At 49.2% G+C, this 14,362-nt stretch overlaps 2 protein-coding genes across 2 annotated transcripts in view; one reads left to right on the forward strand and one right to left on the reverse strand.

Annotated features, from left to right (window-relative positions):
• Positions 1-14,362, reverse strand: part of LOC306956568 (uncharacterized protein) — a gene marked incomplete at both ends in the record, with an annotated part of 35,744 nt that overhangs the window by 13,410 nt on the left and 7,972 nt on the right. The window lies entirely within an intron of this gene.
• LOC306956567 (olfactory receptor 14J1-like) lies at positions 9,569-10,525 on the forward strand (the record flags this gene model as incomplete). Its single annotated transcript, XM_079547845.1, has 2 exons — positions 9,569-9,862; positions 10,223-10,525. 2 exons carry the CDS (start codon positions 9,569-9,571, stop codon positions 10,523-10,525), a joined length of 597 nt encoding a protein of 198 aa, XP_079403971.1.

Genomic DNA, 14,362 nt, shown 5'->3' on the forward strand with positions numbered 1-14,362 from the left:
GGCTTAAATGTAACTCAAAGTCTTGAAGTTTATTAAGCAACTCATTTATAAGGTCTTCTTTCCCCTCTGCCATACATAGCTGCAAATGTACTGGCGTACCTTTCTGGTGCAGTCTTTGTGAATGTACGCCACATGTTTGGTGTACACCTGGCTCTCTCGGGATCATGCTCTTGGTCTGGCTCATCAGGAATGAAATCGGGGCTATGTAGTGTTTCCACCACAGCACATTCTCTCAAATAACGGATGCCTTCTTCCATATCAGCCCATTTCTTCTTCTCAGGCATCAGATCGTCTTTGAAGGGGTATCTTTCTTTTACAGCTAACAACATCCGCTTCCAGAGGGTGAAGGCCTGGTTCTGGCATGTACTAATACCTCTGTCAATGGCTGAGTCCCTAGCAATGCCACCCAGTTGGCGAGCTTCTCTACTATCTAGCCACACACTGTTGGCCCCATTGTCCCAGCATCGAAGTAACCAAGTAGCAATAGGCTCATTTGGGTGGCGTGAGAAGTCTTTTCTCAGACTTCGAATTTCATTCATTTTCAGAGATCGATCAACAAAGGTAACAATATCTTGCTCACCTCTTGCTCTTCCAGGACTTCTTGCCCTTGTAGGTGTTGGTGACCGTGGTCTTACTGAGGGCCCCTCCCCTGGACTCAGAGGTGCTTCTCTTGGCCCTCGGAGCCACTCCTCTGGACCTCTTTCCTCCTCTTTTTTCTCTTCTAACTGAGTCGAGATTCGCTTTGTTTTCCGTCCTCTTACAGGGGCAACTGACATCGATTGTGGTGCCTCCTGTGGTTGATCAGGTTGGTCAGTTCCAATGCTCTCATCCTCCAGTTCAGCTTGGAGCTTTCGTTTCGTTCGATTATGACAGTATCTAGCTCAGATTGGAGGGTGTGTTGTTGAGATTGAAGATTGTCGAGCTTGGATTGCAGGGAGTCTCTCTCAATTCGGAGGGCATCTCTCTCAGATCGGAGGTTTTTCCTCTGGAGCAGGAGACTCTCTCGCTCATTTTGAACTTTTTCCCTGAGACTCTCCCTTTCAATTTCAGAAGCTCTCTCTCTCTCCAGGATAGTATTGAATAAGGCCCGATAAGCATTAGCCAGGCCCCAAATCATATGTGCCTCCTCAGAGCTGCCCAAGCCGCAACATTCCTGCCTTAAATAGCTGTTTAGACTCTCGGGGTCTTTCAGGTGTTCTGGAGTAAAGTTCCATGAGACTGAAGATTTCCATCTGTTTAAAGTCTTTCCCAGACCTCTCCACACTCCCTGCCACTCAGTATTCTCTGGTTTTGGGGAGGACATCCTCAAAATATAATAAATACTAATACTGAGCAAAATGATGAGCAATACATTCAGGGAGATTAGTAATGCGACTAGGTGTTCATTCAAAAACTGCATTACAGGCTGAAAGGTGAGACTGGAAACCTTAAAAAATCCCAGTCCTGTAAAATTGACAGCTGTCTCCGGAATTGTAAGCCACATTGTACGAACGTGCCAGGTCCATATTTCCACCCATGTTTTCAATTGATTGTATATGCTGATTGCTCCATAGAGCAAGGTGGCCAGCTTAATTAATGCCCAGTATGTTTTGAGCATTAGGAAAGAAGAGGCAGCAGCGTGCAGCCCTTTAAGAGTCAGTTTCACTACAGAAAGCATTTTTTTTTTTTTTTTTTTTTTTTTTTCTTTTTTACAGAGGCAAGATAGTAAAGCTCAGAGTTTACAAATATCCTACGATACTGGCAGTCCGCCTGGAGTTCTCAAGGTCACGTTTTCAGAGAGTAGCGGTAAAACAGATAAGCTTTCCCAACGGAACTCTCCGAGAGCAGAGAGTCTAAACAGCTAGAAAGCAACTGTTGCCCGCATTCTCCACCAAAAATGTCAACGGTTTATGGGCTGGTCCGGCCCAGTTCCGTGACCAGCAGGGCGGAGGGATCTGCGGATCTGCGCCTCTGGGAAAGGGGAAGCAGGGGACCCCAAAATACTTGAAAACAACAGCACTAATCTGAGGTGGAACAAATGATTTTACTAAATATAGTATTAGTAAAATACAATGAGAGAGAGAGAGAGAATCTGTTTGAATTGTATAGACCTCACCACAATGCTGGGGTGAGAAGTGCAGTCCAGTTGAGTGACTGAAGTACAGACGGCAAAGTGCAGATGGCGAAGCGCAGGCAGCGAAGCGCAGAAAGCGAAGCGCAGACAGCGAAGCGCAGGCGAAGAAGAAGGATCAGGTGACCTTGCATGGAGTTATATCCCCTTGCTGACCGCAAAGCCTCCTGGGGAAATGCAGTTCTTCTCCGTTGGACGAACATTCGGCAGATATCAAACCCCACCCCCAGTGCATTACATGATGTTATGGTGTGGAATACTGATGACCAAAAATCATAAAACCATGACAGGGAGAGAAACTCAGTGATTTCAGCACCACTGTGTTGTCACAGCACACTGTGATGAACACAGTGGTGTTGCAGTCATTGTTCTGTGGCAGTGAGAAGGAACAATGTAATGTCAGGGTCACTGTGCTGTCCAGTGGATGCAGGCCAGGAGCACTGTGATGTCAGAGTTAGTGTGCTGTCACAGTGGGAAGGAGCACAGTGATGGCAGATGCACTGTTCTGTCACAATGGGCAGTAGGGCAGTGATGATGGATCAAGGCAGATTAGAATCATAGAATCATAGAATCACAAGGTTGGAAATGACCTGTAAGATCATCTGGTCCAACCGTCCTCCCACTACCATTTCTACCACAAGCACTAAACCATATCTTGTAGCTCCTCATCCTGATGCCTTTTGAACACTGCCAGGGACGGCGTCTCCACCAGATCCCTGGGCAGCCGTTCAGTGCCTGACCACTCTCAGAGAGAAAAAGTTCTTCCTTATGTCTAACCTAAACCTCCTCTGGTACAACTTGTGGCCATTTCCTTGGGTCCTGTTTGTTGCCTGGCAGAAGAGGCCAAACCCTTCTTCATCACAACTTGCCTTCAGGAGACTGTAGAGTGCAGTGAGGTCTCCCCTGAGCCTCCTCTTCTCCAGACTAAACAATCCCAGGTCCCTCAGCCGCTCCTCATAAAACTTGTGCTCCAGATCCCTCATCAGTTTTGTTGCCCTGCTCTGGACATGTTTCAATATCTTTCTTGTAGTGGGGGGCCCAAAACTGAACACAGTATTCGAGGTGCTCCCTCACCAGCACTGAGTACAGAGGGATGATCACCTCCCTGCTCCTGCTGGCCATGCTGTTTCTATTGCAGGCCAGGATGCCATTGGCCCACCTGGGCATGCTGTCTAGCATCAACCGTCACCCTCAGGTCTATTTCCACTTCACAGTCATCCAGCCACTCATGCCCAAGCCTGTAGTGCTGTGCGTGGTTACTGTATCCAAAGTGAAGGACCTGGAAGGAGCTCTGCGTGTGGGTTTAGCATCACATATGCCATCCTCAGAGCCATACATCCCAGTGAGGAAATGGTGCGTGTACCTTGGACTTGAGAGATCTGAAGTTCAAAGATCGGTTGTGACTGACTACTTGTTCAGAGTGGTCCCTTCTCACATCGCACATCCTGGGATGAGACACACTGCCCACATGGGACTTGGGCCTCACGGCATCCTTGCACCCCATGCAGAGTCTGGCAGCTGCTGTCCCCTGCTCTTTCATTTGACAGCACACAGACCTCCATCCCACTGCCCCAGGAAGGAAGGGCCCTGGGCCAGCAGGAGGGACAGGATCTCCCTGCCAAGGCTCTGGGGATCAGGGCTTGGCCTTTCTGCTTCACAAGACAAAGGAGGCTTTTCTCAGCATCACAGCCACCTTGCTCTGCCTTGTTCTGCCTTTAATCATGGCTTCCAATTCTCTGCTCTAACAAGTCCCTGGGGAAGCTTGCTTGTGAATGGCCCTCAGTGGGGCCCATTAATATTCCAAGAAACTTCACTGTTCCTTCTGACTTTGTCTCCCTGAGCACTTTGTACAATCTCCTCTCTGTACTATAGATTGATGGACTCAGCAGCAGATGCCCCCTGGGGCCCATTACAACCCACAGAAGCCTCCTGTGCCTTGTGCCTTCCTGTCATCTTTTTTAAGTGTTGAGAACTTGCACAGCAAACTGGAGAGGTATCAGGAGAGAGCTTATAGAGGAAGAGAATGATGGACATTTAAGAAGTCTAGTTATTTATTTTTTTATAGTTGGGTTTGAACAAGAATTTAAAGCAGCACTTTGCAACTGATATTGATCCAGGATGTCCCCTAATGAGCTTTGCTCTGTCACTGTGTGTACAGACATCCTCCTCAGCTACCCCACTCAATTTCTACTCACGTTGGCCCCATGGGACTTGCATCACTTTTCCTCACATCACTCTTCTCCTCTGCAGTCACCTGCTCAGTGTTAAACCTCCTTTGCACCAACTCCCACTGGCTTTCCCCAGAGAACCAGCTGCACATGGGAAATGAAAGATTTCTCTTTTTTACCAACAAACAGTAGAAAACGTGATGCAATTGAATGAACCGTAAACACAGTGAGCAACTGCATGCCTTGTCCAAGCTGCATCTAATGAGGCTTGTCTTTCACAGGGAATAGTTGTACAAGAAGTGAGTTAGACAGGAAGGGATAGATATAACGACAGCTAAGGAGTTGAGAAAAGAGTAGATGAAACTTTGCAGAGATGGAGCAAGTTCCAATAATCTCCCTGAAGATCAGAGATCAGGCAAATGGCTGGGAGGAATCTGAGTGAACAAAGAGCAAGGGATGGGGAAATCAGGAGGGCAGTGGGAAGGGCACGTGTCCAGATGGCCTGCTGAAAACACGCCCTTGTTGAGGGCTGGCTTGAAAAACAAGGCTACGTTTAGAGTATCAAGGACATGATAACGGTGTAAAGGAGTTTGAGTAAACAACTGGTTGCAAGTTGTGCTGTATGGGAAAGCCATTGTGGGAAGTAGGCGTAGCAGGGAACTTCACGTTGTCATGTTTACAGGTTGACAGACATTAGTAATAGCCAGTGAAAACATGACAAGTGTACTTAAAAGTTATGTATTCTGTTGCTCTACCATTAAATGTTGGACTTAGTTGCTAACTCGTGTTGAGTCATCTCTAAGATCCCACAATCCCACTCCTGCAAATGACACCCAAGCAGGGACCCGAGGCCACCTGAAAAGCTGTGGGGATTCTCTGCAGGAGGAAAGATGCCGGTCGAGTGAGCGCGCACTGAAACCAGAATGGAAAATGACATGGAGCTGGAGGTGGCCCTGTCGCTATTATCAAGCTTCTTAAAGAAGCGGGGAGTGAAGCTCCATGCCGAAGCCTTATCGTCGTTTGTTACGACAGGCCGGGCAGAAGGGCATTTTAATGACTTGAGTACAAGTCTGTTCTAAATTAAGGAATGGCGAGATTTCGGTGATGCTATTTGGGACGCTGTAATAGATGGGGAAAAGTGGGCTAAAAGGATGCAGAGCCCTTGGCGGGAGTTTATTAACTGCTAAAGAAATACCAAGTAGAGAAAAATATGATACAGGTGCTAGATCCGGCTAAGGACAGTAAGACGACAGGATCGGTGTTTGGGGCAGGAGGACAATCACTTTTTGAACCATCACCCCCACCGACTGTGTCAGAGGCTGAGGTACGCGATCCGAGTTCGCCTCATTGGACTGCCCCAGAAAAGATCGAGCCCACTGCCCCACCACTGCCTACCGCATCCGTGACAGACGGAACAGATAAATCGACCCGCCCCAGGCTGCCAGCACGAGCGATTCTTCTGAATCCCGAACTGGGGGAATTGTCAGCCGACGATGATAAAGCCACCTTTTGGGTGGCCACCTTGTGGGAAGTAGGAGTAGCGGGGAACTTTGCGTTGTCATGGTCACAGGTTGACAGACATGAGTAATAGCCAATGAGAACGCGACAAGTGTACTTAAAAGTTATATAGTCTGCTGCTCTGCCATTAAACGTTGGACTTGATTGCTAACTCATGTCGAGTCGTCTCTAAGATCCCACAATCCCGATCCCACATGCCCTGAACCGTGGTCATTGATTTAGGAGAGCTGGAGACATCTGGAGGATGAGGGACATCAAATACGCAGCAGGGTAGAGCAGCGGTGGATGCTGGGCATTGGTCACAGGGCATTGGCACTGGCACCTCTGTGTTTACCTGAAGGCATCTGTGTTCCAAAATGAGAATTCCGGAAAACATTTTCTTTTTTATTTCTTTTTTTCTTTTTTTTCTTTTTTTTCTTTTTTAGAAAAAAAGAGAAAAATAAAAATCAGACAAAATAATGCCCGCCTTGCGGGCTAGTGTTTTCATGACTTGAAAGAATTTCAGAATTTGAAGTGTGTCAATGAATTTTCACTGATTTCCGTCTTTGTCTTCAATCTTTTGTTTAAATTTTATTGATGTTTAGAAACACCTTTCAGACTTACAGCTTCAAAGAGAAGAGCAGATCCGTTTGTGTCCTGCACAGAGTTTGGTGCCCTCCAGAATTTCCCTGTTCAGAATTGTCTGTGACATCTCTCTATCTTTGCACTGACTGAGTCACACTGAGGTTTCTTTTTTTTCTCAAAGCTTGTTTTAAATGTTCACGTGCAGCAGTGGAGGCTTCATTCCCTTCATGTCCATCATGCCCTTCATGCCAGGTACTTCTCCTTGATCTTCACGTTCCCCACCAGTTCTTATTTACAGGTGAGAATGAGATCCAGCAGAGCACTCTCCTCTTTGGTTCCTTTGAGGCTTGGCCAAGAAGCTGCCATCTGTGCTCTCCAGGGATCTTCTGGTTGGCATATGACCTGCTGTGCTGTCCCCTCCCTCAGCAGATGCTTGAGTGAGTAAGGTCCCTGAGTCGGACAGGGGCCTGAAATTGTGAGGCTCCTGTTTGTCTTCTTGTGTTCCCTTTTGCTTGTTTTTCCTGATCAAAAAGGAAGTAACAGACACAGCTGGTCTCCTCTTTAAGCCATTTTCATGAGTTCTCAGCTGGCTGCTCTGCCATCCCCGGGAGGAGCTCAGTGCGCTCTCACAGAGCCAGCAGCCTATCCTCGTCTTCCTTGACCATCCATCCTAAAGAGTCCTTACCCCCTTTGCTACAGTTCAGAGGTGGGAACCATCCCACCATGTCTCTGTGATTCAAACAAGACCCCAGGACTGCAAATGCACAAGGATTTCCAGCTCACTGAGTTAATATTCGTGCTATTATCATTATTGTAAAGACTCTTCAGAAAGCATCCCATGCCGGAAGCATTATTTGATTTAGCCTGGCTGAGCCTTGCATCTACACCATGGTATTGGTGCTCAGAAGGTGGCACACAGGTACTAGACCCACTGTGGGGCTCACAACTGTCCAGCAAGCACTGACACAACCAGGACAGGGCTTTCCTGAAGGTCCTGAGCTCCGTTTGCCAGCTGGCTGGGGGTGTACTGGAGACCCCAGGGAACTGCCATTCAAAGGAGAGCCCAGAAAAAATGAAGTATCATCAGTGAAAGAATGCAGGTGTGTCACAGCCCTGTAATTCCTTAAGCTCCAGCATATGCAATAGATGGGGAAGAGAGAAAGATCTGACTCTTCATCTGGTGAGCTCATCCATTTGGTCAGCTGAATAATGCTGCATGCTGCATAGGGAGAGGTGAAAAATGAAACTCTCAGGTGCCCATTACTGGCAGATCTGATGTCATTTAGCATGGCCAAGAACACTCCCATTCCTTGTCTGGCCCCCAGCTGATGCTCAGGAAGGAGGTGGCTCTCTGAGAGGTTGTCTACCACAGCTTGCAGGCACTTTTGCACACATCTAGGAACACCACAGGCACCTTGGTCATCACCGAGTGCCTGTGTGTGAGCAAGCGACTTACCGCTGAAGGAAGACAAAGGATGCAGACCAGGGGCTCACACATGCAGACAACTCATTGTACACATCTGATCTGAACCAACAGGAGTCCCATCTCCTGTGGGTTTGTGGGGAACTGAACCTTATTTCAACCCCACACTTTTCCACCTGGAGATGAGACCCCTGCACCGATTTCCTCAACTGAACGACTGCCCTGCACAGGGGAAGTCAGAGGGTCCCTGTCCTTGTCTGTGTGTCCTCTTTGTAAAGGGCTATGAACAGAGCTTTCCAGGTGAGGCATTTGCAGCTCTTCTAGGCAAGCATGATCTGTTAGGATGAACCATGCTTCTGGAATCAATCTGTCTACTGGTGATTAATTCATCTGACTTTACGTTTTGCAGAGATAACCCTGTTGTCTATCAGGAGCTGCCAGCCACAGAGCTCCAAGGGCATCTCCAGGGTGAGCAGTGAGGAAGAGAAAGTGAAATACTCTGCTGCAGATCTGGCATAGGCTCCTGGGAAACAGGGAGCTCATACAAATGGGCAGTGCTGTGGAGAGACAGCTGTGCCCAGGAGCAGCTCTTCTACACAGCACAGCCTGCAGGTGACATGAGGAGAGGAGAGAAAGAGGAGAAAGCTTACAGGATGTGTACAGTGTGAGCAGAATGTGAGCTCATTGCAGGAGCGTTGCTCACAGCCCTGGACAAGGTAAGTTTCTCACTGAAGGCAGTGTAGTGGCTTTCAGTGAAGGGACCACTAAATTTGAGACACCTCATTGCAAAATGGGCTGCATACATTTCATTTCTTTATCATGAAGAAAGACCTGCTGCATCTGAGGGCTTCTGTGCTGCAGCATCAGAGCACAGCCCTGGGTGCTGCATGTCCCAGGACGGCTACAGGCTGTGCAGCCAGGGCTGCAGCCAGGTGCCCAGGGCTGTCCTGCAGAGCAGGTCCCTGCTGTGCCCCAGGGGCCCCAGTGTGCCGGGACAGGGACTCTGCTGCCTGCCAGGCTCAGCACTCAGCCTGCCCGGGGAGCTGCCCAGGGCGCTGCGGGGAGATGTGTGGGGGGAAGGAGCCCCCCGGCCGGGCAGGGCAGGGCAGGGCAGGGCAGAGCAGGGGTCTTCTGCTGCCTGGGGCAGCAGGAACTCAGCTACACTGCGCTACAGAGTATTTCCAAGGATGCTTTGCAAGAGGAGAGGCAAGGCAAGGATTTTCCATTTCCTTGTCTGAGTGAAGGGGAAAAGAATGAAGGCAGGAATCTAAAAGGGGCTGTCAACTTTAAACACAGCTCTGAGACTCCCAAGTTTTTCTTGAATCAATTGCTTCTTTTGTGAATAGTCACACAGAGTGGGCTTTCGGCCTCTCATTCGTCATAGGATGGAACCAGTTGAAATTATTATTGTTGTCTGCAGACATGAATAATATACTTATCCTGAAATCAGACAGATTTTTCTAACAGAAATATAAGGGCACAGAGGTTGTGGTTGTGGACTCTAAGAGCAGTTGGGGTTAAAAATGAGACACGAAACAGATGAAAATATCCAGGGAGATGGGACAAGATTAAAAATGAGAGAAGGGTAAAAGCTCCATTTGTTTCCTCTGCTTATGGGAAGCTGAGATTCAGGATACTAAATTCAAGTAATGGAGCTAAATGAACATAGGTGAAAAAGACAGAAAGGGTTTTATAGTGTAGCAGGAGGAGTGTTGCTAAGAATGGCCTTGACTCGTCATTATCTTCTGCACTCTGAACAGGACTCCATGCCCAAAGGAACTGCAGATGCCCAACAGCAGCTCCATCAGCGAGTTCCTCCTCCTGGCGTTGGCAGACACGCGGCAGCTGCAGCTCCTGCACTTCTGGCTCTTGCTGGGCATCTACCTGGCTGCCCTCCTGGGCAACGGCCTCATCAGCACAGCCATAGCCTGCCACCACCGCCTGCACACCCCCATGTACTTCTTCCTCCTCAACCTCGCCCTCCTCGACCTGGGCTGCATCTCCACCACTCTCCCCAAAGCCATGGCCAATGCCCTCTGGGACACCAGGCACATCTCCTACGCTGGATGTGCTGCACAGCTCTTCTTTTTCCTTTTCTTCTTTTGTGTAGAGTATTCCATCCTCATCATCATGTCCTATGACCGCTACGTTGCCATCTGCATGCCTCTGCACTATGAAATCCTTATAAGCTTTAGAGCTTGTGCCGGCATGGCAGCAGCTGCCTGGGGCACAGGGCTTCTCTATTCCCTGTTGCACACTGCCAACACATTTTCACTGCCTCTCTGCCAAGGCAATGCTGTGGATCAGTTCTTCTGTGAAATCCCCCACATCCTCAAGCTCGCCTGCTCTGAATCCTACCTCAGAGAACTTGGACTTACCATGGCTAGTATCCTTGTTTTATTTGGCTGTTTTGTTTTCATTGTTGTGTCCTATGTGCAGATCTTCAGGGCCGTGCTGAGGATGCCCTCTGAGCAGGGACGACACAAAGCCTTCTCCACGTGCCTCCCTCACCTGGCTGTGGTCTCCTTGTTTCTCAGCACTGTGATGTTTGCCTATTTGAAGCCTCCCTCCATCTCCTCCCCATCCCTGGATCTGGTGGTGTCATTTCTGTACTCGGTGGTACCTCCAGTAATGAACCCCCTCATCTACAGCATGAGGAACCAGGAAGTCAAGGATGCTCTGTGGAAACTGATGAACAAATGTGTTTTGAAAACAATGAACTGCCCACCCTTTTCTGTCTAGGAGTTGTAATGCAGATTTTAACAGAATCCAACTGCCTTCTTTCGGTTTATGTACTCATGTTTGATGTGTAATTTATTGAATTTTTTTTTCTTTATCTTATGTATTCTAATATTTTCCACTTAAATGCTATTATCCACATCAATTACTCCTCAGTTTGTACCTATGCAGTGTAACCCAGACACAGTGTACATGAGGAACCAAGCTCTCAGTGAATCTTAACAAAACAAAGGGCATGCAATGACTTTGTCTGTCTTCCTTCCTGGGAGACATTTCTGGAACTGCTAGCGTCAGTTGTTCTCACAAACCCACAATCCAGCAGGAAGCATACGGCTGTTAATCCAACTGTGCGGTGACTTCAGCCTGCAATAGCTGACGGGCCATCCCTTGGCTCCTGGCTGGGGTCTGTGCTTGCAGGCTCACATCTGTCAGTGCCTCTGACAGGCCAGCAGCAGCACCTGGTTTGCACGTTGGTTCTGAGATCCCCTCTTCCTCAGTCCCTTTGAGACTTTGCATAGGAAAAGTTCTTGGCTATGGGTTCTCATCTCAGAGGTTTAAACGTTTCCCTGAAAATTTCTTTCCATTTGCCTCACAGAGGTAGGTGGGCACTGCCTTCAGGATGCCCTAGGATAGCTGACGTATGCATGAGAGTACAGGAAAGGTTTCCCAGGACTCTCAGGAGACATTCTGGAGCATGAATTTGCAGGTAGGTCCTCCTGCAGAAGTTTGTGTCCTCCTCCTTCCTGAGTAAGGTGCCACTTCCATCTCAGGAATGGAACAGCCAACAGAGGTGAGACAGAAACTCTTCAAGAAAAGGCTCAGTGTTGCACTCAGAGACAGAATTCAGTGGTGTGGTGGTGGTGTGTTGAGCTGAAACTCAACCCCATTGCCCCTTAGCCTTGCAGCTCCTGTGGCTTGGTGACAGTGCTGCTGTGTGGCTGCAAACAGAGGCAAGGACACGCAGTGGGCACTTCTGTCACACAGATTGCTTCCACCACAGCAAGTCTGTCGCTAATGGAGATCTCCTCATGGCGGTGCCTGAAGGCTCAGGGCCTCTTTGAAAGTTGCTGCCAAGAACATTCCCAAGGAATGGACTGCACAGATTCCCACACTTACTCTCCTACTCATGCTAAAACCAAGCTTTGTTGATAACATTCAAAGATTGTATTAAACGCTTGCCCAAACTGCAGCGCAAAACAAAAATCTAATCCATAATGCTTGTCCATACCCTAACAGTGTCCTGAAAACCTTAGCAGAACACCAAGCCCTCTCACTGAACCTTTGCTTAATCTCTTCCCCAAAAGGTGAGTTATAACCCTTAATCCCTACCCTGAACACCCAACATCCACAGAGCCTGTTCGTGTACTCTGTTCTTCTCACTTTCAACCCCTTCTCTAACTCTATACTTTGGGTACTTGGCTGTCCAGGGCAGAGCAGGAATCATGGAGTCTTTGAGCAAATGCATGTAATGCAGTGATGAATGTGAGGTGATGTATGTACAGGAGGTGATGTGACTGATCAGCTTGAGGCCATCAGGAGGAGGTGGGTAGGAATGCTGCCATGAGCTCAGCTCTACCTCAGGACCTCCTGGGCCTGCAGGTGGCACGAGGCTGTGAAGGTGGCTGTGAGATCACTTGTGTGTGTGGAGTTGACAGGCCAGCCCCAGAAAGGCATGGTGTGCTGCCTTCTGCCTGAAGCAGCTGTTGGTCAGCCCTTGCCTTCTGGCTGGGATCTGTGCATACAGGATCACATCTGCAGTGTCCCTGAGAGGCTGACAGAAAGTGCCAGGTTGACGTGTTGCCTGTGGGATCCTGTCTGCCTGAGCACCTGGTAGGGCCATAGAGCAAGAAGGAGGTTTGTGTACGGGATTGTGATGGCTCTTCTGTGTGAGCACCAACTCGATAGCAGGAGGGACATGACTTGTCCATGTCTGTCCATGAAGCTGGCAGGTCCCTTGGAAGAAGATCGTGAGGTTCCTTCTTCTCAATGGCTGACAGGCCACAAGAAATTTGGCAGGACAAGTATTTTACACAGATAGTTAGAAAATGATAAATATTAATAGGAAACACACATTAACTGAAGGATAGATGGGGAGGAGCAAAACTCCACTGTGTGATCACAAGCATCCCATGCCATCTCCAGAGGCTTCACAGTTCCTGTCTGGACAGGCAGCTTTCCGAGAGGACCTGCAGGAGACCAGAGCCCTCTGGAAGCTGCAGATGGAACTTGGGATGAGGATCTCAGGGCAGTACACTGCCTATAGTTGTCTTTGTCCCTGTAGCTGCAGCCCAACACAGCACACTCAATGCCCCCCAGACAAGTCAGTGGATCCTTGGGGGTGACCCAGTGCTGAAATGGCCACTGGGAAGCCAAGAAACTCTGATTTATTCTCAATGAACACAAGCACCCAAGAACCATTCTGGGTCATCAGTGTCAAGCTCTGCCTGAAAGACTCAAGTAGAGATCACAGTCACTGTGGTGAAACCCATCCCAACACTGGGAGAATGTCCCACCAAACTATGGAAATTAAAAAGGAACAGCGTGAAAAGACCCATCAGGTCAGTCCTCAGAGGAAGGGCATGTCAAGTTTATCTGCTACAGAGGTGGAGAGCAAAAAGGACTGAATTGTGACTTAAATAATTAAAAGAGGTCTAATTCATGTAATCCATGAGCCAATGCAAACACTGTCAGAGTGAAGGACACTGGTTTATGACACAACGTGAGGAAGAAAGTGGGTTGCTGGTCTGTGAAATGCCATTCCTGTGCCATGACCAATGCAGATAACTCTGAGGTAGAAGTTCCAGGCCACAAGCACAATGAGCACAAGTTCTCACTTGCAAAATGAGCATGGAGGCCACCACTGCAAAAGTGCTGCTTCACATCACCTTTTCTCTCTGGACTCTGCTCCACACCATCAAGTCCACTATCAGTAGGATAGGAGCCCAGGAGCCCTCCAGGCCGGCAGCTGGAAGGAGTGAACGTGGGGACAGGAAGCGCATCCCTACACCACTCATCCCAGCAGGGACAGGACAGAGCAGAGGAGCAAGGGAGAGGCAGGCTGAGCACACATAGCTGGAGTGGTGATGTGAGCTCACTGTCACTGCAGCACCTGAATGGCCCCTGGAAGATGTGCTGGCCAGCAGCACTGGAAGGTCATTGAATGCATCAGCAGTGACAGCAGTGGAGAGGGGAGGGCAAGGCGTGTGGCAGAGCTCCATCCAGGTGCTGGCTGCGGGTCCTCTCTGGTGCAGCTGCCTGCAGTAGGAGGACAAACAGGGTGTGTTCCTTCTCATCCCTCCCTCCCTGACCACACAGCAATCTCCATAGCCCCTCTCCAGGCTATGCCATTCTCCCTGAGAGACTTGCCCAGGACATTGTACATGCTGACTTGTCAGCAGCTCCCTTTTCCCTTCTGCTTTCCTCCCCATGCACCCTGCAGGGCCCTGAGTTGGTGGAGCTGCTCTGCAGAGCAAGGGAGCTGTGGTGCCCTGGGACACGGGGCTGACCCTGTGCTGCTCAGGGTGGGAAGCAGTCCCGGATGGATGGGATCTCTACTGCTGAGTCCCTCTCCATCTGCCCTGCTGGCTCAGCAGCACTACTGCAGAGCCCTCATTTGCCTGTGGGCTCCCCAGCTTCCCCTGTTTCTTTGGATCAGTGGTCTGTCATTGCATACGGAAGCAATCACTGCCCTCTAAGGCTCTAACACTGTCCCTGGAGATCCCCTGGCATTTCCAGGTTGCTCCTGATTCCTCTCCTTGATGACAGCTGCCATCAGCCCAACTGCAGCAGGGTCTGTCCCACACAGTCATGTTCAAGACCAGTTACTGTTTGCTGGGCCAT

This window comes from Tetrao urogallus, assembly GCF_951394365.1.
Source record: "Tetrao urogallus genome assembly, chromosome: 32".
In the NCBI taxonomy this organism is placed as follows: domain Eukaryota; kingdom Metazoa; phylum Chordata; class Aves; order Galliformes; family Phasianidae; genus Tetrao; species Tetrao urogallus.